Genomic DNA, 22,623 nt, shown 5'->3' on the forward strand with positions numbered 1-22,623 from the left:
AAAAAAAGAAAGAAAGAAAGAAAAACGTGAACCCCAGAAAGAAATTGTCTTGGCATCCTAAATGGTAAGTATGCAAGATTCAAGTTCTTTGAGAGTCATTTTTAAAAGAAATGTGTAGATACCACAACAAGTTCCTTAAACATATATAGTATAGTATATTTAGTATTAAAGCACACCAATAAAAAGCACTTCAGTGGCTCACCCTGAAGCTCATGTAACCAGTCAGGTGGTTGTGCTTTTATTTCTAAGGAGATTACCGGAAGTTGTCTGCGTGTTCCACCGGTGCTACCTTGACACGGGTCAGTCTGGGAATTTTACACACAACTACTTTTGAGGCGGAATGCAGCAGTCGTAGCCAACCGTACTGTAAGTATACGCTGTAGCAATGTCTTCACACTTTAAATAGCTAAATATACACTTTTCTATCGGTATGTAAATGTTATTAACCGAAAGATTTCCTCACTGAGGTAACACTTTCACAGTCAGAGAAAGCCGGCGTTTATACAGGACCTTAACGTTAGCTTGTTAACCAGCTAAGCTAGCTGCCTTCTGTCGCCGGGATTACTTTCATTTCTTCTTTTTAATGTTATTGCATTGCTGTTATCTTGAATAATTTACTGTCTTGTACTTGTGGCACTCATTTTATTTAGTGCTAGTGGCTATAAGCTCGACCTTCATGACGTTTTCGCCTGCGGAAAAAAGACGTCTCTGCTGCCTGCTTGTAATGTAAAGACAGCATCCTTAACAGTGTCTAACACATGTTATAAGCTACAACACATAGTTTAATTATACCGTGTTTTTTGTTTGTTTTTTTTACATGCCAGTTGCATTAAACGGGGCTTAAATGAGACAAATACATGCTAGTTTGGCTGGATCCCAGTCCCTTTAATAGAGTTAGAGATATGTGGTCGAGGCAGGAGATGATGTCAGTAGGACTGGTATGCAGAGGTCTGACATCAGCCAGAAAGTCTGTGAAAACTGAAGCTGTGTTGACTCGGGCCAAATAAGGAGGAAAGTAACCAAGGTACTCGGAGGTTAATCAGGATATGATCGCCTGTGGCTCATAACTAAGACTTTTGTAACAATTTAGATCTACTAACATGGCTTTGTTTTGATCACTTGGCTCTGTCATGACTACGACCACTCACTGCCACTGTGTACTGTGTTTATACCTTTCTCTTTTCTTTCCCACTGCAGTGATTCTTAAGGCATTTTTCCTACCATCGTGAGTCGGCACACCATGGCTGGCTTCAGGCAAGAGGATGTTGAGATGTATTATGAGATGGGAGAGGAGCTCGGCAGGTAGGTTATTGTCTTTTCTTTCTCTGACAAGACACATATCTAAAAACATCAGTCGGTTATACAAAATATACTATTCACACTGGATTTTAACATGTGTCTTGTGTGGAGGACATCTCCAAATACAAGTGTGTTGTGGTGATCTAAAGCTTAGGGCCTGTTAATTTATGCCCTGTTTGAAGGCCATCAGAGATTCGTGTTTTCGCACAGGTAGCGTTGTAAATACAAATGTCTGCCTGCTGACTGCTGACATTGAAAAAACTATGCAGTTAGTAGGTAGCATATGCATAGTGAAATAATTCAGGTACGATGTTTAAAGCAAGGGATCAGAACACTGCTGCGGTTCTCATTTAAAGCTGCACGGCAGAGCACAAATGCAGTGCTTGTAGTTTCTCACTAATAAAACCACATGTGGCCGTGAAATGCGATCAGATCACACATAGTTACATGAGGAGGGCTTGAAATGCATTTCGGTGCCAGGTATGAGCCCTTCAGCAGCATACCAAATACCTTTTTTTTTTTTTTTTTTTTACATTGTGCTTGAGTTTGTGGACGAGTCATCACATTTTAAAGTTCAAACTCAACTTTCTTTACATGAGCTGTTTTTCTGCAGTAATGCAGCAAAAGTGTGACATCACTGCCTCTCAATGTGCCTTTCCACCTCTGCTGTGGTGTAGAGGCTCTAAAGGAGAGGGCACTGTGTGTGTGCGTGTGTGTGTGTGTGTGTGTGATGAGAAGGAAAGGTATGCGACCATTAAATGTGGGAACATTTAGTCCTCTGTACGTCATGCATTATGTAATTCGTTCTCCGCATCTGCACATTGGTTTTATTGTCTTGTCAGCAATGTTATTTATTTACATGACAACATCGAGGCTATAATCTGTGTTGAGGGTCACAAGAAGAGATTGCTTCATTTTAAGTGGCACAAGCCAAAAAATGTTGTAAATCACAACCTGAAGTATTGTGTAAAGTTTACTCTTGATATGTATATATATTTATGTATGTGTATGTATGTATTCATCTACTCTGGCTGGAAGGTAACAATGACACCTTTATGATAACATGAACTTGGAAGTGATCACAAAAAGGAAGGCAGGTGTATCTTATCCTAATATTTTTAACCTCCCTTTGCTTTCTCTTCTCCCTGCAGTGGACAGTTTGCCATTGTTCGTAAGTGTAAGGAGAAGAGCACGAGTGTTGAGTACGCAGCCAAGTTCATCAAGAAGCGGCGGCTGTCGTCCAGCCGGAGAGGAGTGAGTCGCGAGGAGATCGAGCGGGAGGTCAACATCCTGCGGGAGATCCAACACAGCAACATCATCACGCTGCACGACATCTTTGAAAACAAGACGGATGTGATCCTGATCCTGGAGCTGGTGTCTGGAGGGGAGCTGTTTGACTTCCTGGCTGAGAAGGAGTCTCTGACAGAGGAGGAAGCCACACAGTTCTTGAAGCAGATCCTGGACGGCGTTCAGTATCTGCACTCCAAACGCATCGCTCACTTTGACCTCAAGGTCAGCAGTCTGTTTGGTTAAGACAGCTTGTTTGTGAGGCTCTGGGCCAGCAGTCATAGTTGACGTGTCAGTGAGAAATTTCGTAACTTGAAGTATCTATAGAGGTTTTTCCATTTGAAGGATGGGGGAGGCTGTCGACACGAGCATAATCTGATATAACCGTGTTGGTGTTGTTGTGAACTTCACTAAAAATTTTAAAAAGAATGAAAATAATAAGTAAACTAAGTCTCAAAATAATACGTCAGCAATATAACGATAATTACACACTTGTATAGAATCACTGTATCATATATAATCCACAAAATGTTGTGGTATCTGCTTTTCCCTCCACTATGATATATACATTAGTATTTAACTTTTTCCATCTGTGAGCTGCTGGCCCAATACAAGATGAACTGATGTCCTGGTAACTTACAGTGTTTCTTTCCTAGCTCACTGTTTACATGTGTAGTATATACAATGACCTCATTCTCTCACTAATGTTCAGCCTTTGTCCTTCTCTGTATCTTTCAGCCTGAGAATATCATGCTGCTGGACAAGAACGTCCCCAACCCCCGGATCAAGCTGATCGATTTTGGGATCGCTCATCAGATTAAAGCGGGAAATGAGTTCAAGAACATTTTTGGAACACCAGAGTTTGTTGGTGAGATCGTGTTTCACTCTGCTTAGTTCAATGAGGTAAAATGTGTGCTGGTGTGTGCCCACGCTGGCAAGTAAGCTAAACCTTGTAAGTGGATGATGAGTGTGTTTCAGATCTCCACATCTGCTTTGAATTAAAGTGCTCATTCCTCTGTGCTTTACAGCGCCTGAAATAGTCAACTATGAGCCACTGGGGCTGGAGGCGGACATGTGGTAAGATGTCAACATGTGGTTTTTTTTTTTGTCCTCTGAAGCTTTTTACTGACCTGTGTGACAGTTTTTATTCATGTCTGGTTCTTCTCTTCTGTGCAGGAGCATCGGGGTCATCACATACATTCTGTGAGTAACGGTTCCCATCACAAATGGCTGTTTGGATCTGTAGAAACATAAATCACTTTGCTCCTCTTGCATGTGTTTTATAAAGCCTTTTATCTAATCGTCTGTGTTCCTGTAGGTTGAGTGGAGCGTCACCGTTTCTGGGAGAGACCAAGCAGGAGACCCTGACAAACATCTCAGCTGTTAACTACGACTTTGATGAGGAGTATTTCAGCAATACCAGCGAGCTGGCCAAGGACTTCATACGCCGTCTGCTGGTCAAAGATCCCAAGTAGGAACTTTTCCAGATTCTGTGACAAAAGTAAAGAGGAGTAATGTCTGTTGTGAAGAAATATTAAGTGTCATTGTCTTACTGGTGGATTTTATTCTATTGCAGGAAGAGAATGACGATCGATGACAGTCTTGAACACCCCTGGATCAAGGTGAGTGTTTCATTTAGCATTCATTTCTGCGGATGCAGTGCAGCGTTCACAGTGAGGTGCCCAGCTGATGAGCTGAAGATTGTGTTTACTGAATGTTGGCTGTGCCAGACTGAAAGTGAAGATTAGTCATTATAGCTGTCTTGCTCATAATCTTTGAAATTGTTTCCCTCTAAATATGAGATCTCTTGTCTTTTCTTAAAACTATCCTGTCAGTTGGAAAGCATTTTAAGTGTCGTTTTGAAAAGTTCTACATATTAATTTTGACCTACTCAGTAAAGCTATTCACATTTGGTCTTTCTCTGATGAAATACAGCCAGACAGATATATTCAGCAGATATTAACTTCCAATATACTTGCCAGTATATCCTATCAGTGTATATGTTGGCCAATAAGTAACAAGAAATTTTATTATAGCCATTCCAAAGAAATGTTCAGGGTGTCTAAAAAAAACTGTTGTTCATTATATAGTGTAGAAAGCTGTGTCAAAAATGTTTATTTATGTGAAAAAAATACTATGTTTAAAACTTTCAGTGTTATATACCTCTAAAATCCAATATTAGCTGGGGGATGTTATCATATTAACATCCTTATTTCAGAAGAAATGCAATGCACTTAATTCACTTTTAGACTTAAGTACTGGATGCTGGTTCCTCAATGTAGTAGATGATTAGAAAGACCAGGACAGGTCTCCAACTAGACAACTCAATATTTCACCATGGATGTTTCAGGCAAGACGCATTTTTTCTATTTGCTCTGGAAATTTCACAATCAGTACATACAGGTGAGGTAATCATAGCAATCATCAGCCATAACCTTCTCAGTCTCTTGATATATGTAACTGAAACATTAAAAAGTAATGAAAAACAAAGCACAGATTGTATTCAAATCATAAGAAAAAGTAAAAAGAAAAACTCTACATTCATCACATCAGGAATGAGGGTTTCAAGAAAGTGTATCTAACCTCCCTTTGGAGAAGGATCTGTGTCTGTAACCATCTCTTCGTGACATCTTCACTGTCTCAGTGCCCATGTAATGTAAAGCTGTGGTTAGGACTATTACTGCCTCGTCACTGGTTTATTTGTTGTCATGATTACAAATCAAACACATCCTTATTTCAGACCTCTTCATTTTTCTCTCTCCAGGTGATCAAGAGGCGAAACGTCCGCCCAGAGGAGAGAGACCACAAGACTGAGCGCCGACGCCTGAAGACCACTCGTCTGAAGGAGTACACGATCAAATCCCACTCCAGCATGCCGCCCAACAACACTTACGTCAACTTTGAGCGCTTCTCCCAGGTCCTCGAGGAGATCTCGGCAGCAGAGGAAGGCCTGAGGGATCTGGAGCGCAATCAGCGCTCGTGCCGGGAGGACGTGGCGGCGCTGTTGTCCATTTACGAAGAGAAGGAGGGCTGGTACAAGGAGGAGAACCAGAGCATCTCCAGCGACCTGAGCCACATCCGCCAGGAGCTGCAGCGCACCCAAACCCAGCGCAAGAAGAGCCAGGAAGAGACCCGGCTCACCATGCAGGCGGCCAACATCCTCAAGCGCAAGTTCGGGCGCCTGGAAAACCGCTACGACGTCCTGGCTGAGCAGGTGGCCTCTGAGGTCCGCTGGGTGGAGGAGCTGGTCAAATCCATATCTGCAGAGAGGGACGGCCTCGGCGTGGGCAGTACGCCTTGAGCCGGGCTGACGCTCAGCAATGACGCAATGACACTTTTCCATCTCAAGTAACCTCCTGCCCGTCTTCTCTGCATGTGTCTGACACAGTGGAGTATGAGTGGGTCAGTCGTCATCATAAGCTACGCTGCTGCTGCCCATCGGGAAAAATGTTCCACCATTTTATAACATGCTTGAGAGAAGGAGACGGAAGCAGAGAGGCAATACAAAGAACCCATTCCCCCCTGAAAAAGCTAATTCCTGTGTTTTATACATTTATTTATAATTTTAGATATTTTAAGTTCTGTTTTTTTTTTGGTTTTTTTGACCGTCTTTTTGCATCGTACTTAACACAAATATTTGCAAACGTTATCGGCTTTTTGTTGCAGTTGTCAGTTTGGCAGTTGAAAAAATACGTTCATTTATTCTTCTTAGTTTCCTTATTACATCTTAAATTCCCAGTGCTGTAAAAGACGTAGATGTCGGCTCATTTTCCTCAGGTTATTGGCCAGTCTTGTGAGAAAGCTTCACAGTAAACAGTTTAGTGTAGAGTTCAGCGGTATTTATTTATCCAGATACGTTTCAGATTCAATTGCAGCTGATATTTAAATTCTCTCATATGTTGGAACAGAGTGGTGACAATAAAAAAAAAAAACATGCAATAAATGTAAAGCCTCAGCATAGAAAAGCTTTGTTTTACAGGTCTGTGAATAAAATATTATTATTAATACCATTTTATAATTTACAAATGACCTCACCAGCCATCCCCTGACTAAAAGTCTTAAGATTGTGCTAGTTAAGCATTTAGGAGATGCACAGTGCCCGTCGATCACTCTGCTTTATCTATCATTTGTACCAAAAAAATCTAGGTTCTTTCCAGGAAACCTGGCAGAGTTGAAATAAAGAGATCAGCAAACCAAAAACATCTTGTTTGAAGGACTTATCTTCAATTTGGATCTTTTTGTTGCGTGGATCCCTTTTTTAAAAGTTGGAACATTTGTGACCCATCAGGATTTAGTTGTCCTTTTTGTATTATATTCAGGAAACCTCTGAGGAGATTACTTTTAATCTTGAATTACAGACCCGTGAAATAAAGCGTTACCAGATTCAGAATGTATAGAATTATTTTTGCAGTGCCTGTAAACTGATCGACCGTATTGCCTCTGCGAGCGCTCATTTGTCATCGAGTTAAAGGAGTACTCCGGTAATTTTAAAACTTGACCCGATACTAACATGTTTGAGGAAGTAAATGATTCATACTTACCAAGAATTTTTGAATCACCTCAGTAGACGTAGCTGTGGTGACTGACCTACCCTCAGTTACACCCACTAGGACAAGTGCTTGTCCTCGTCACTCAGGCCGACGTTGCCACATAAATAAGATCTGATTTTGCCACCAGGAAGTCTCATTCGTGGAGAAGTGTGGCTCAAACATGTACACATCAGGGCCAGGATTAAAAATACCAGAATTCCTCTTTAATGACATTTCTATCACGTTGATGCTGCTCAATGTCTTAAACGCAACAACTTTTGCACAGTAGCCTTGTAAACCAAATATAGTGTGCATGGAACCTTTGTCCGTAAACTGTAACTCTTGTCATTCTGACCATCTCTGCACACTGAAACATTCCATCAGTCCGTCTCACATCCAGCCAACACATTCCCCATGTAGAGCATAGTAAGTGTATTATTATTGTTATTATTATTTTTGTTATTATTGTATAGTCAGTAGTATTTTTGAGTAGAGAAATGTACCATTGTATTGTTTGCACTTGAATGGTTATCGCGGTGTCCCAAAATATATTTTAATCTGTCTCTTACGTGTAGGAAGAGGTGCAAAGATGAAATGTCTGGGCTCGTCTCAAATAAATAAAGTTATCACTGTTGCCGAGTCGTGCTCTCGGGTTGTCATTGTATGAATGTGAGTGTTATAGCACACTGTCACCAAGCAGAGAGCATCTTATCAAATATGTGAGGACTGTGACGATGATGGTCGTGATCGTAGTTCTTCATGGCTGCACAATTTACATTTACCGCTCTGACATGATTCTGTTTGTCAGTTAGACCTTGTTTTCCCCCATTTGTGGAAAGTAATTGATTACATTTACTACAGCTACTGCACATGTGTACAATCTTAGGCCACTGGTATTTGAGTATTTCTATTTGATGCTACTGTTTACTGCATTTCAAAGGGAAATATTTAATTTTTTTACTCCGCTACATTTATTTGACATCTGATTAAGATGATACAAACTGAACATATTGTGACAAAATAATGATGTCACAGATTAAACTAGCCAAATTATTTAAAATATTTTGAATTAGCCCCTTCAACCAGCGACAGTGGTGGAATGCTGCTTAGACATTCATATATCAATTAAAATAATCAAATAATATCATGTATAACACTCACATAGGATATTTACCTTTACCTTCGGTAAAGTTACCTTTACCTTTGGTACTTCTAGAAGGTTTTGCTCCGATGGTTTTATTAACGTAACGTATGAAGTGCAGTTTAGTAGTGTGGCATTTCTAAAAAATATGTCAATGTGAATACGTCATTTTTTAAAAGTTTAAATTAGATTAATACAGATTTGTGCATACATTTTGTTTCTCAATTATTACATTTAATGCTAAGTGTTTATCATAGAAATAATGCTTTCTTGTAATAAATCACAAATAAAGTAAATGTACAGACATACATTGAACCTTCACAATATAATTAGATGGAAAATGTACAATAAAATTATTTGGAGTCAAAGTTTTAGGCATTTTTTTTTTTTAACTAATTTTTTCTATGGTCCCAAAACTTCCTCCAATATTTTCACACAATCTGTTTTTGATTTGCAGATTTGTTGATTAGAAAAGGGAGGGAATGTTAACGCTGCACACAAACCGCTTACACAATAATAACTTACACAGTGAACTGTCACATCCACAGTGGTCAGCTGTTGGACTGTTGCCAGCAGCAGAGGGAGACGCAGTTCTCAGTATCTGTGTAACAGCTGCCCTCTGGTGGCGCCTCACTCACATGTTAGAGTTTCAGAAGCTTCAGTTTGAATCCCACAATCACCGGCCAAGAAATATCAATAACATATTTTCTAAATAAGTGAACTGAAGAGTTGCTGTATCACATCATCATCCCATACTTATGTCTCTGTTAGTTTATATTGTATATTTATATATAATAGTCACTGTTTATTTATTGTTTATTGTCTCAATGCACCTTCTTCACCGAGACAAATGCCTCATTGGTGTAAAACCCTTCTTGGCAATAAATCTGTTTCTGATTCGGATTTGGATTCTGATTTATCTCCTTCGATTTAAACTCACTCATCGATACCAGCCCCGGAGACGCACCTGATTTTTTTCCATCAAGGATTAACGAAAATGTTGGAAAACACCATGTCTCACAGTTTTAAAGCAAATGAATCCGTTCCTTGGGCTCCATCCAAGTTTTGTGGAATTTTGTTTAATATTTTTTTTTGTGTCCTGCTGACAAACCGACCAGCAAGCAAACAAACGGACAGGTTATACGATCACTCTTACTTCTGAAAGGTAGATTTTGACACAGCAGGACACACTTGTCTTCATGCTCTCAAAAATCAGTTTGTCCGTCTGTGTATGTTAGTGAGAGACAGAGATAGAGTCTCGAGTCTGATGCTGAAAACCACAAAACGGTGCACAATATTTTCACATTTTTATTTGTATATTAACCATGGCAATAATAAATAATTCATAAATAACAACCTTGTCATCTGTTTGTTTCCAGAAGTCAAACAGCTGTGTGTTTGCTGATAAGTGTATCAAATGTCATCTGAAAGATAGCAGGTCATATTCTGTTTTTGTAAACTTTGAGATTATACAATTATGTGTGACTTTAAAGTCTTTTTTTTTTGTTTGTTTGTTTGTTTACAAATGATACAAAGGACTTTTTAAAACCATTTTGAAACAAATGGATAACCGGACTCAAACTGCTACAATCACTACGATGGGATAATGAGAGGAGACAGAGAGAGCTGATCGTCTGTGTGTTGAAGTCAGCTCAGACAGTGTGTGGACTAACAGCTGGAACAGCTGGAGGCGTCAGGAGTGAAATCTCCGGCAGTGGTGTCAAGAAAAAAAGAAGAAGAAAAAAAAACAAAAAACGTCGGGCTGTGCATTCACGAGCCGCTCTTTGTATGAGTCCAAGTCCAGGTGAGAGAACTTAAAAGATGGACGGTGCTTCATCCTGATCCGGATCAGCACAAATCCATTCTTTGAGAGCAGGAATGTGAACTGTTTATGCGTCTTTCAGAGAGTTAATGTGGGCGCAGAGTTTCAGTGCAGGTCCCAGTTTAAGGTTCATGGTGCTGACCAGGTGGTCCTCTGTCAGGAGCAGCAGAGCCTGCCCGTCGATTTCCTGGGAGCGAAACGCTTCGGCTACGTCCTGACCACCTGGAGGGAGGAGAGGACGGTTAGCTCATACCTGTGTGTGACTACGTTTAAAGGTGCACCATGTGGTTTTTAGGGAGGAAATTTTAATCACAAGTGAAATATTTGTTTTTTCAACATAAACAAACTCTCTTTGTTTTCAGGACTGAATAAACGCAACCTTAAAGAACAACACAGGTTCACACTGTTTTACGTTGTTTATACGTGGCGGACCCTGCCACCTTTCTAGCTTCAAACAGTGTTCCGGGGACCTTGTTTTCCTCTGAGAACAGTTATGGATAAAAATACATATTTCTGAGTTTGTATTTTTTTTCTCACTAATAATGTCGATATTACACTCGGACTTAGAATTTCTTCTCCAGAATAACATGGTGCCCCTTTACACAACAGTTACTGTCGTTGTGTTACTATGTGAAAAACGGGCCTGCTCGGGATTTTATGGGGCAGTTTAATCAAAGCTAACGCTGCTGTCTTGAACATCTGGCAGCATTAATTTGATGCACAGGAGGTGATTCACTGTTTGTCCTCGAAGGCAGTGGCAGAAAAGTGTTTCCAGTATATGTCAAAGAAAAGCTAGAAACAGCGAGCAGCCCGTGAAAAAGAAAGGAGAACGTAAAAGTCTGCTCCCTACACAGATAAAACTGTAATTGTAAGAAACAGCCCAACACTTTTTAATTCCTCGTCTATTGTTGGTGTTTTGTTTGTGATAAGATGTGTGACCTCAAAGGCCGGAGACGGTACCTGGCAGGGAGTTGATGTAGGAAAACACTTGTTCTACGTTCCACTGAGACGGACAGCTGTCGTCTTCTTCTCCGTCAGAGACAGTGATTGTTTCTGTCATCGCCTGCTCCTCCTCCCCCTCCTCCTCCTCCTCCTCCCTTTCCTCCTCCCTCTCCTGCTCCCTCTCCTCCTCCTCCCTCTCCTGCTCCCTCTCTCGCACTCTCTCAGCCTGTTTACGGAGCCTGGTTGTCATGGGGACAGGAGGCTCATCGTCCTCCTCTTCCTCCTGGTCTTCCTGGGCCTCCTCCAAGCCGAACGACCCACGCGCCTGTGGAGCACAAAGACCATCAGATAAATACTGTACTGACTCAGTGCTGACCACCTACAGCGAGGGTCAACCAGGTATCAGCCTTTGTCATCTTGTCATTGTTTTTGTTCACCTATAGTGAGTGAATATAGTTTTGATTTATTTGAATTTATGCTTGGTGTTCCATAGAGCCTTAAGCCTCCAATACTTTATTTCATTGTTTCATTCTGTTGTGTTTTTTTTTCCAAAGCACTTTTTATGTCTATCTATAAAAAATTATACAAATACACGTGACTGGCAGTGGCAGTAAAAGAGTTACTTAATGTCACTCTGTAGATACAAATACAGTTTGATTCAGATTAACTTTCAAGTCGGCGAAGCGGGAAGAACAATGCTTTTATTTTCACAGTTGTCTACAAACTTGCTTTCCAAGTTTGAATTCACCCAAAAAGTGGGAAGTCAGTCATCATCTACTCCCCCTCATGCCAATGGAATGTCATGTGGTTTACTGTGGTCCACAAAACATTTCTGGAGGTTCACAGCAAAAAAAAAAAAAAAAAAAAGCATTCTTCTAAACAACTGAAGTAAATGGACACTTGGATTGCGCCGGACAAGCTGTATGGAGCCATGTTACAGTTGTTTGTCTTTTTTCATTGGTGTGATGCCGAGTAGATAACGACTGAACTCTCATTTTTGGGTGGTTCTTTAAGTTATAGACAAGTTGTTTCCGACTTGGGGGTGGGACCATGTAAAGAATTGAAAAAAAAAAATGTTTTATGATACAAAAAGCAGAAAAAAAATATTCTGTCACGTGTTGCTCAGTCTTTCTTCTATTCCTATTTCCTATTTTTTCTTCTGGGTTTCAGGACTGAACTGAACTTAATTGACTCAAATGAAACAACGAAAAAACAACTCTGAACAAAGAACTGAAGGGCATTCTGTCTTTTTGCAACAACACAAATCCTGAAACCGTGTTTTAAGCCCGGATTCTCCTTCACTGCTCTGCTCCTGTCAGATGCAGCCGTTGTTCCCCAGGGAGCAGCTTGTCTCGTGGGACCAGCGATCCCTGCAGCACCCCGGCATTTTGATATTTGCAGCAGGTCAGTGATATTAACTGACCTGTCTCCGAAAATGTTCTCTGGAGGCTCCGTTGACTCTGCTGGGGGGTCGACCTCTCCTGCCCGCAGGCCTGTGACCCCAGCGACCGGCCCTCAGCATGGTGATACGCTTGGTGCAACTCACACTGAACCTAAACACAGACAGAATATCATAGAAGATTTAATGAAGCCCGCTGCAGAGAGTCACATTTGTGTAAGGCAGGCAGGCCATTTGTCTTTGAGCTGATAGCGTGCGTCTGGACTGAGGCCGTCCTCTCTTTGATGCCTGGATGGAAAAACCGGGGAGTCATCACACACGCAAGACTTTTACTAATAGCCTGAACGGAACTCGATGGATTCCAGATGTCAGAAGCCTTGTTGCACCACCGCTGTGACAAACATCTCCTTTCTCTTACGTATCTTGTGTGGTAAAGGAAATACCACAAAATGCTGATTATGTTTTATCTTTATTCATAGAAGGAAGGATATTTTATTGAGCTCCGGGTAGCTTCATTCAGGGGCACTTTATTGTGATTTCAATCAATCCTGTATAAAGCCTTCTGGATTCTGATGCTTTTTTGGGCTTTATTTTGGGGTTTTGTGAATTCTGTACTGTATGAATATGATCTATGCTTGGCTTTTCATGGAATTTGATATTATATATATATATATATATACATACGTATATATATATACACAACCAGTCCTGTACAGCAATTTAACTATAAAGCAATTGTAAATTTTTAGTAACTGGACTGACATTATTTCAGACAGCCAGACTGATTATTGATGTCCCTTATGTTAACTAAGCGAACCAGAAATGAGGCGGTCACGTCTCGATGTGTGAGTGATTTATTTACCTTCTGACGCACGTCATGGAGCAGAAGCGTTTGGAGCGCAGGAACGTGTGAGCGTAACCTCTGCTGCCACAGAACTCACACTGCAGCATGTCTGCCACGCTCTCCCCCAGCTCTGCAACTTCACAGGACCAGCTGTTAGTCACACGTGTGCATGCACACACACATATACACACGCACCCACGCAAACACACGTCACCTCACCATCTGCTGCAGGGCCGTCGTTTTCCATCTCCGAGTCAGTCGAATCCGACTGGTCAGCATCCAGCGGACTGTCCTCTGCAGCTGCGTCCCCGTTGGTTTGTATCTCCTGACATTCAGGAAGTGAAGCCTGCTGGTCGGCTAACAATGATGAGGGCACCACCTGCAAAAGAGGTCAAATCTCACACGCTGGCATGGAAAGAGTTCTGTGTAGATACAGATAGTGTGTATTTATCATCAGGTTACAATGATTTAACTAATATTAAAGAGATGAAACCCACAATATGAAATTTTTCCATCATGGGGTCTCTCTAAAAAAAACAAAACAAGATATGTTTGCCAAGTGTTGTGGGTGGAAGGTCCAGCTCAAACTTACCGGGAATGGCTCCAGGCCCTCCCGGATAACGAAGCCCTCTACGAGGTGTGTAAGGACGTGTGTGGTGAGTATCCTCTCGGGGCTCCCTGGGACGCTGGCTGGAGATGAGGGGGGCTGACTGGGGCCTCGTACTGCTGCAGGCATGATGGGAGGAGGTAGAGGAGGAGACGGAGGAGGAGGGTTGCTGCTGTTGTTGCTGCTGGTTGTGGTGAGCTGGGACGGCTCTTCCACCACTGGTGACCTGATCACCGAGTGACTGGATATGATGGAGGATGAGCCCATCACTGCTGAAAGTAAAGGAGGTAGGAAAGATAACAGAGCTGAAAATAAGATTACAGCTTCCCCTCAGGCTGAACCAATCTGACTGAAACGTACTATTTCCTCGCATGTTGACAGCACAGCGGTCACCACTTGTTTTTTTTAAGTGATCCAAAATTATTTACATTGGTTTACATTTTTTGTGATACAATAATTGATGTTATTACAATTACAAATAATGCCTTGTAATTTGAATTCATTAATCTGACCCAACCCAGTTTATGGCATGTAATCTAGTTACAGTTTCTCAAAATGATGTTACTGTCTTGCATTAAAGTTAACTGGGGCTCCTATTTCATTTTAAGGTTCATTCAAGTGGTGCTTTTCACAATAAGTCCTGATTTTCTGAGCTAGCTTTATGGAGTTCAAAGGGTTAGAAAGGGTTTGATCGTCCTGGCTTCTCTTTTCTATTTCACTATCATGTTTTACCTGAACCGTTCTGTTTAGGAGGCCCACTGAGAGGTTTTGGGGTCCTGTCTCTCTGTGGACTGTGGGGACGTTCCTCTTTCCTCCCCTCAGCAATCAGTCCGTTCACTTTGCACGTTTGCCCCGACTGAAATTCAGAGCACGACAAACCCTTGGTTAAAATGACACGCAGTGAGAACAAGCCATGCTTACAAGGCTGAACTGCAGCACACTCACCGATGGAGTTTCACTGCGTCTGACCGGATGCACTTTCAGATCAACAGCCACCGTCTGAGGAGGTGGGAGGTTCTGGTAGGGCATCTGGACAAGAGCCTCCGCTACAGGCAGCTCCTGCTCCGTCAGCATCACCCGTCCCGACTGGACGGCCAAAGCCTGGACCGAGTGCAGGGATAGCCTCTGGAGGGAGGCTGGGGGGTTCTGGGGCAGTTTGGGGAGAACCAGAGGTGGAGGAGGAGGTGGACGCTGGTTCTGTACTTGTGGGAATGAGGTCCGACGCTGCGGAGCGGCCACTAGAGGAGGAGGCTGAGGCTGAACGGTGGCAGCTGGAATTGAGGTCTGAGCTGAGGATGCAAACGCGCTGGTGACAGAGGAGGAAGAAGAAGAAGAAGAAGAAGAAGAAGAAGAAGGGGCTCGGGAGTCATTGTTGTTTTGGGACTGATTGCTGGTCAGTCTTTTAATTGAAAGGGGGAGAGGGTTGGAGTTAGTGTCTTGAGGTGCGACTCTGAGGGCAATGGGCTGGAGCTGTCTGTGGTTTGGAGCTCCTCCTGCGGCCTGCTGGACGATGAGCTGGTGGTGCGCCACCCGCTGGCCCGGTGGACAGGACAGCTGCTGCTTGACAAGAGCGTGGGTCTGTACTGGAGAGTAGGCTGTGAGTAGAGCGATGCAGGTTAGACACGAGGAGCGAAAACTAACAAATACACAAGACAAGTAAGGTCGTCCTGGAACGAACAACACCTGCACCACTGTCAAGGTACGTGCACTAAAAACTTAACATGGAAAAACATCACTTTTGGGGTGTGACTTTACATTAGAGGAACTTGGACATATCTCTGTTTACATGAACAGTATTCAGGTGCATTTTGTTTAGGCCCCTTTCAGTTATTCTTAGTGATATTCACTATTAAAACATGCAGCTACATTCAAAAACAGTTCCGTCTTGTACATTTTAATTCCATCTAGATCCATAATATTCTATGGAATGTATCTTGGAATCTCAGCAACTCATGGCAAAATCACTCTAGCTGGATAATTAGCTCCACAGGTAAGAGGCAAAAGAATATAGTGAACTGTCCCTTTATGTCTGAAACACATGGGCCTTCAAGAAATATTTCCTTTAATCTTTAGTGTTTGAACACATGGGCTCACCTGGGGTTATAATCTTAGGCCCTGAGGCCAGCCGGGTGACATCAGCCGGTCCTGTTTCTGTTGAGGTGTCCGTCAGCTGGTTGGTCTTCAGAGAGCAGATTGGCGTCTTGGATAAAGATGCGGCCGGGGTCAGGGTTTGGGACTGGGTGGATGGCTTTAAAATCACACCGTGGGCTGTAGCCAGAGCTCCAGGTAGGTGAGCGCGCAGAGCTAGATTCTGCACCTGAAGATGTGCAAAAAGAAAGCAAAGGTGGTCCCTTTTATGCCATTCTTGTTCCTATCATGCACCTTTATTCATGGCTCCTCTAACGTTCACCAAAATCCAAAGCCGCAATCCTTTTGAACGAAGGCTTGTGCTCGAGGTGTGCAGCATCCTGAGCTCTACTAATATTGCAGTCTTGTTGCATGCACGGGTTCATTCCAATTTTGTGCCTGGCAAAGTTTGTACCTGAGAGGAGGTAGGTAAAGAGGAGCAGGAGGTGACAGCAGGGAGGTCTGACTGAACTGCAGCCACCGTGGCTGCAGGGGTGAGAATGAGCTAACAGAAGAAAAGCAAAAATGCAGGGAGAGACAGGTGGCAAGTTGGTTAAAAATAAAGATTTTCAATGTTGTCGGAAAACACAAGAGAACGCAGTCGGTAAAAAATAGAAATAAGGCAAACGAGTCATGCGTTTTCAAATACCCGTACGAAAAAACAGCTTGACATGTTTGAAAAGGTTTTTACCATCTGAGTGCGAAGGTACATCTGAGCTTGGTTACAGTTGGGCGGTCTGTTTCCCAGGAGCATGGCCTGCTGGGATATTGTGGCTGCAGCACCGGTAGAGCTGGACGTTTGAGTCCGGCCAATGAGCTGGGCCGTCACTTGAGATGCCGGCAAGGTAATCTGGATTCAGATATGGGGTTTAAAAAAAAAAAGAATCTGGGGTTGATATTTGTGTTTAGAGCAGGTCAGACCGACAAGAGCGGTGACTCAGATACTCACTGAGTTTTGGGAAACACCAGCAGGCTGATGAAGCAAACCGCTGCTGGATGATGAAGGTGACTGCCTCTGACAGACTGAAGCCTGAGGAACATTGGAGAGACACCCTATAAGAATTTTCATGGTCACATTAACAAACTAGAGTGGAAAATAAACAAATTATTCCCTAAGAAATTAACAAAAATGTTAGAAAATACCCAATAATGTTAAAGAGAGTAAGGAAAAGTTTCTGGATCCATCTCTTTGTCCCCCCAAAATTAAATGGGGTCTATTTTGAGCTAGAATCCATCCTCCTGTCAAGTTTTGTGGAAACAGATTCCGTAGTTTTTTAATCCTGCCGACAAACCAAACAACCAACAAAATACGGACACAGCTGAAAATATGGCCACCTTGGTTGAAGTAATTAGAGACACGGCCTGACCTGCTGTATGGTGGCCAGACTCTGCAGGTGGGGCGTGTGCTGGTGCTGCTGCAGGGCCGCTGTCTGCAGCATGAGGTGCTGCTGCTGGGCTGCGTACATCTGATGCAGGTACTGGGCCGCCATGCTCTGAGGTCTGTGGATGGCGTGCTGGATAACCTGTTAAATCGCACGACAGACACGTCAAGCAGCTCGCAACAACGACTTGGCTCTACAGACGGCAGCACAAGGGTTTAAACACACACTCAAAAAAAGGACAACATTAAAACAATCCTTTGCTGCCGGTTACTGGCTACCTGTGAGCTTTAGAACTGAATTAAAGACTTCAGTGCTTGTTTTTAAAGCTTTGAATGGTCTGGCTCCTGCCTTTATCTGTGATTCACTAACTCTTGACTTGTGCATCAAAGGCGACTGGCCTTTCTTTCTCCAGCTGTGGAACTCTCTATGTGAGGATCCTGGGCAAGCAAACTCTGTATCCTCCTCTAAATCTCCTCTTAAATCTCACTTTTATCAAAAGGCTTTTTCTTAACTGATGGTATTTATTGCTGTTTTAATTAGTCTTTGTTTTATTTTTTAAGTTCCAGGTAACTTTGTTTTTGAAAGATGCAAAAAAATTAAGTAACCATTACAAGAATGCTCTTAGTCTGTTGAATCTAAAATGATCAAGGCAATTAACAATTAAAATGCTATTTGATATTTATCTGTTTATTTGATTTGAGAAATTGCTCTGCAAAAAAGAAATAATGATACATAATCTCTCTAGATGCAGGTCCAACAGACTCCCAGATCTGATTGTTGTGTGGATAATACTGGCTGTACAACAAAAGTAACCTTGGGAAAACAAGAGATACCCTCAGCCTTTAATTTCAATTAAATTAGTCGAGATTATTAGGAAGCATTATTAAAAGAAAAAAAACAATAGCAATCATTTTGAAGTAACATATAATTCCTGGTAGACTGAACAAAAAATAGACTATACAGTCTGTGATTGAATAGCGTCTCTCTTAAATTATCCCAGCAGTACAAAGGACGGTCTATATCCTGCACTGCCTTTATTCAATTTTATTTCAAAATTTACAATCATTTTTGGGGGGCTCTAAGAATATCATCGATCACCTGCCTACCTGTCAAGTCAAACAATGCCTGCACTGGTCCCAGGTGCTGCCTATTACCTGGAGTCCTTGCCTGTAAAATTAAACAATGCAAAGGTCCCAGGCAGGTGATGTATATTGACTGAATTCCCAGCCTGTAAAATTAAAGTGTATATAGAAGCCCCTGGTGCAGTCTAATACCTGAACTCGTCAAACAGTGAACACAGAGGTGTGCAGGCTCTGTCTATTACCATGACCAGATGACAGTCAAGTCAAACAATAAAGGCAGAGGTCCCAGGCAGGTGATATCAATTACCTGGATTCTCTGCCTTGGAAAATTAAACAGTGTGTGCAGAGGTCCCCAGGTTTTTTTTTAATCTTACCAGGACTGCCTGTCTGTGAAATTTAACAAAGTATACAGGGGTCCCAGGCTCTGTCTATTACCTGGACTGCCTGTCAGTCAAGTCAAACAATGTATGCATCTGTCCCAGGTGCTGCCTATTACCTCAAATCGGTGTCTGTAAAATGAAACAGTGTATGCAGAGGTCCCAGGCTCTATCTATTACCTGGACCACCTGACATTCAAGTCAAACAATAAATGTAGAGGTCCCAGGGAGGGGGTGTCTATTGACTGGACTGTCTGTCAGTCAAGTCAAACAATATATGCAGCAGTCCAAGGTGTTGTCTATTACCTGGACTGCCTGTCTGTCGGGTGAGATGATGCTGAGGGAAGTTGAGGGCGGCTGGGTGCAAGTGGTGGTGGTGCTGCTGCTGGGGCTGACTGTTGCCATGGTGACGGCTGCTGATGTGGTGGGGGTGGTGGTGGAGGCCACAGTCCTGTTAGTGTCTGCCCGCTTCTCTCCTGGGCTCAGTCTATCCATCTCCCAGGTCACACTCAGATTCAGTAATGAGGAAACTGTGGAGGCAAAAAAGACATTAATTAATCAACAGGAAGTAGTTCAGTTTAAACAGCTCCGGCTTCAGATGAAGGCAGGTAATGGAGCTGTGCTGCTATCTTGCTCTTTTGTTGTTTAGCTGCTAGTTTAATTAATTGACTCTTTGAGCTTTTAGCTTTTTGATTTGTCTAGAAAAGAAATTCTACAAGCCAGTAGGAGCTGTACTATACTGACAGGTGTTGGTCCAATATAAGGAAAACGGCCCGTGTTCACGCTCAGTGCGGTTGCACAATCTTACTTTAATATAACACTGAGCAGATGTTTTTTCTTTTCCTGGTTATTCGTCAACAGAATAGGTTATCCTCATCACACTTTGGAGGAACCTTAATGAAATTCTGACTATTTCAGTTTGTCATTTATTTAAAGATTCTTCTGTGATTTTGTTAAGAAAATATGAATTCATTTATAGAGTATACCCATAAGTAATATCATCCAATAAACATACAAATACAATTATTATGAAGTCACATAATTCTAAATTATAACCTACATTCAAAAGGTAATCTAACCAGGGCAGCACTGCAATACTAGCCTTGCTGTTTTATTTTCTTCTTAGCCAACAATAAATAAGTGAATGAATGAATGAACGAACAAATAAACAAACTTTATGGTCTGCAGGACATCATGAACTTCTGTTTGACCCTGGTCATTTGAAATAAGTGATGAACAAACGATAACAACACAACAGGAGGAAAAACTCCTGTTTTCACTTTACCTGTGAATTCTTTGTTATGAAGACCTAATAAATATCTTTAAAAAGGTAAATTACCCATATAACTGATTTATTTTCAAAATGGTATGTGTATGGGATATTTCATGCCACCAACACATCTGTAAAGAGACAAACATCAGACAAAGGTGTCACAGTGGAGGGTCGGTTTACATCTCAGCTACTGAAAAAAATGGACAAATATGCGTAAAATATTCCCACGATATTAATCTAATAATCTCACAGAGCTAGTCTTAAAATACTGATATTATTTGCCATATTTCACAAGGCTGGACACTGAAGGTCTACACTGCTACAGCAGCTTGAATATTGATTGCTTTTTGCTGCAGAGCCGCTTCTGTCCAATTAAACGCCGGCAGAATAAATCCCCGATAAATTTTAAACGATCACAAATGAGTCTCATATAAGAAAAAAAAATACACTGTCTCTGATTCAGGAATCTCCGGATAATAACATTCAACACATCTGGATGTCACCCCTGACGGTCCGCCTCTCGTCGCTCACACAGAGCTTTATGCATGCACAATCATTCACCTCTTGTCGGCGTTACCTGCCTGTTATTGATAGACAGGAGCCATCAGTAGCGGACCAGACCCCGGCACACTGTCCCAGTCATGAAGCCCACTGATGCGTCAGTTCTGTCTAAAATGGAGATTTAAAAAAAAACCAGACGCTACATAGCAGCAGCAGCAGCAGGCAGTAAAAACAGCCTTGACACAGCACCGCTCGCAGTGCGGGAGGACCTTCCACAGGCGGGGAGTCACCGCACGGAGAGTCCCGGAGATGTTTGACGGGCTTCAGATTGTGCTGTTATCCGCCCTGACTGACGTCTGGTGAAAGGCTTTAAATATATGAGCTTTCAGGGCTTTGTCAGGTAAAACCGCGAGGCTGGACACAGAGATATGCGTCGGGACACAGCCCGCTGATTTCACAGATATTCATTAACTCCACAATATTCCCTGCTATGGGTTTGTTTTCGTCCCATGTTTGTCAACTGCATCAGTCATTTGCAACAACAATATTAAGTAAATCAGAATTGGAGCTGCTTCAAACTGACAGAGTCATTTGAGTAATTAACCTACTATCGAGTCACGTGGGCCTAATCCATTGTTTGCATATGTTTTATGAAAGTAGCCTTCATTTTCTGCTAAGTTGGAATGCGAATCAAATGATTATACATAGGCTATTGTTTATCCGATGATATTTTCTAAAATGCTTGGTAATCATAATGGATGCATATCAATGCATTAAATGATGCAGAGAGAACGGGGGGAGGAGTGAATGTAGGATGAAAGAAAGAAAGAAAGAAAGAAAGAAAGAAAGAAAGAAAGAAAGAAAGAAATTCTTTAAATTTCCAGTCCCTCTCTGTTTCTGTCTCTCAGTTTTTTTGGGGGGGGGCAGAAAAATACAGTAAACGTTTCCCTGGTGCTGGTCATCACGAACTGTCAGGGTTGCTCTTTTCACACGGTATTCAATAAATATACCTACTAAATCTGCGTGCACTACCTGGCACGATGTCTGAACCATAGACTGTAAGTAATATGCAATCTGATGGTTTGAACGTGAATGCAAATGACAAAAAGATATGTCCAGTGGCTCTGGAGGGAGCAGCAGAAATTGATTTAATTATCTTATTTGATGTTGCTGTTCATGTAGCCGGGTGTTGCAATGCATTAAACAAATACATTCAGTTAATGATAATATATACAGTCATTTGCTCTATGCATGCTATTTGGAGTGGTTCATTTTCTTCTTCTTTTCTCTCCATTCTAGCACGACTCTTCTAAAAATAAACGTAAACAGGAAATGCTTCTGCTTTTGTTACTGGTCAATTTCGCTGTCATTTCCGAACCACAGCACTTGAATGCGCGAAATGTCTTGAGGGTCTCCACGATGTCCGAGCTCAGACGTTTGAACTTGAAAGCAGCACTTACCCACACAAGCTGCTTCAGTTGGTACAGTCGGAATGCTGGCAAATGATACATTTAACTTTCCAGATATGTTAACCACGTTATATTGTTTTGTTACTTTTTATGTTATCTTGAAACATCCGCGGAACAATCTGTGTTGATGTTTCGGACGTGATATTTGTTTCGCATCAGTGTACGTTTTTGTATGTCTGTATAGTCAACCCCTAACATTCCGACAATGGACTATTCCGTCGTTAGGCCTTTGCAGTAGGGAGTTGTTTGGCGGACTCCGCAAGTTTTTCTTTACTTTACATGTTATTTTTGTTTCTCTAAAGAAGAAGAAATTCATCGTTTTTACCATTGCTTGCCTCGCTGTTTATGCGGTGTGTCGACGGACTAAACAAACACAGTGTTTTGGGCGTGGTACACAACTAGAGATCCAAAGAAAGAAGGAAGGCATCGGTGACTCGGAGCTGAGCTTATGATGCCGACGTTGCGGGACAGCACCATGTCCCACCCCGGCGAGAATTCTCACCAAGTCCGGGTGAAAGCGTATTATAAAGGGTAAGAAATCA

General features: G+C 42.1%; 3 protein-coding genes across 9 annotated transcripts in view; 2 read left to right on the forward strand and 1 right to left on the reverse strand.

Annotated features, from left to right (window-relative positions):
* Positions 1 to 245: 245 nt before the first annotated feature.
* Positions 246 to 7,754, forward strand: dapk3 (death-associated protein kinase 3). The gene is made up of 9 exons (XM_037084123.1): positions 246 to 366; positions 1,198 to 1,302; positions 2,451 to 2,811; positions 3,325 to 3,454; positions 3,615 to 3,663; positions 3,763 to 3,789; positions 3,905 to 4,057; positions 4,163 to 4,208; positions 5,351 to 7,754. Exons 2-9 carry the CDS (start codon positions 1,241 to 1,243, stop codon positions 5,885 to 5,887), a joined length of 1,365 nt encoding a protein of 454 aa, XP_036940018.1. The 5' UTR covers positions 246 to 366; positions 1,198 to 1,240; the 3' UTR covers positions 5,888 to 7,754.
* A 1,792-nt stretch (positions 7,755 to 9,546) lies between these two features.
* On the reverse strand, positions 9,547 to 21,257 carry phc3 (polyhomeotic homolog 3 (Drosophila)). Of its 7 annotated transcripts, none has more exons than XM_037084120.1 (15): positions 20,693 to 21,257; positions 19,145 to 19,368; positions 17,365 to 17,520; positions 16,947 to 17,027; positions 16,689 to 16,847; positions 16,413 to 16,502; positions 15,965 to 16,187; positions 14,816 to 15,465; positions 14,603 to 14,726; positions 13,856 to 14,142; positions 13,483 to 13,642; positions 13,282 to 13,393; positions 12,444 to 12,573; positions 11,039 to 11,345; positions 9,547 to 10,300 (listed from the first exon to the last, which is right to left on the reverse strand). In XM_037084120.1, the coding sequence occupies exons 2-15, from the start codon at positions 19,331 to 19,333 to the stop codon at positions 10,146 to 10,148; spliced, it is 2,823 nt and encodes a 940-aa protein (XP_036940015.1). In that variant the 5' UTR covers positions 19,334 to 19,368; positions 20,693 to 21,257; the 3' UTR covers positions 9,547 to 10,145. The 7 variants fall into 7 exon arrangements, with proteins under 7 accessions (XP_036940015.1, XP_036940016.1, XP_036940010.1 ...); XM_037084121.1 differs by having other exon boundaries at positions 13,856 to 14,139; positions 20,693 to 21,255; XM_037084115.1 differs by having other exon boundaries at positions 13,282 to 13,399; positions 20,693 to 21,255.
* An 888-nt stretch (positions 21,258 to 22,145) lies between these two features.
* prkci (protein kinase C, iota) overlaps positions 22,146 to 22,623 on the forward strand; it is a 33,710-nt gene continuing 33,232 nt past the window's right edge. The window contains exon 1 of the mRNA XM_037084404.1: positions 22,146 to 22,612. Coding sequence (XP_036940299.1) covers positions 22,530 to 22,612 — 83 coding nt within the window. The 5' untranslated portion in view covers positions 22,146 to 22,529. The remainder of the gene's footprint in view (positions 22,613 to 22,623) is intronic.

This window comes from Acanthopagrus latus, chromosome 21 (genome assembly GCF_904848185.1).
Source record: "Acanthopagrus latus isolate v.2019 chromosome 21, fAcaLat1.1, whole genome shotgun sequence".
Classification (NCBI taxonomy): domain Eukaryota; kingdom Metazoa; phylum Chordata; class Actinopteri; order Spariformes; family Sparidae; genus Acanthopagrus; species Acanthopagrus latus.

Bases quoted from the DNA above. Each gene is read 5' to 3' on its own strand.
- dapk3 (XM_037084123.1), top strand. From the start codon at position 1,241: ATGGCTGGCTTCAGGCAAGAGGATGTTGAGATGTATTATGAGATGGGA. The intron at 3,455-3,614 runs GTGAGATCGTGT...TGTGCTTTACAG, and splicing joins TGGAACACCAGAGTTTGTTG to CGCCTGAAATAGTCAACTAT. The intron at 4,058-4,162 runs GTAGGAACTTTT...ATTCTATTGCAG, and splicing joins CTGCTGGTCAAAGATCCCAA to GAAGAGAATGACGATCGATG.
- phc3 (XM_037084115.1), bottom strand. From the start codon at position 19,333: ATGGATAGACTGAGCCCAGGAGAGAAGCGGGCAGACACTAACAGGACT. The intron at 16,848-16,946 runs GTGAGTATCTGA...ATCTGAATCCAG, and splicing joins CTGGTGTTTCCCAAAACTCA to ATTACCTTGCCGGCATCTCA. The intron at 15,466-15,964 runs GTGAGCCCATGT...CTCTACTCACAG, and splicing joins GCCTAAGATTATAACCCCAG to CCTACTCTCCAGTACAGACC.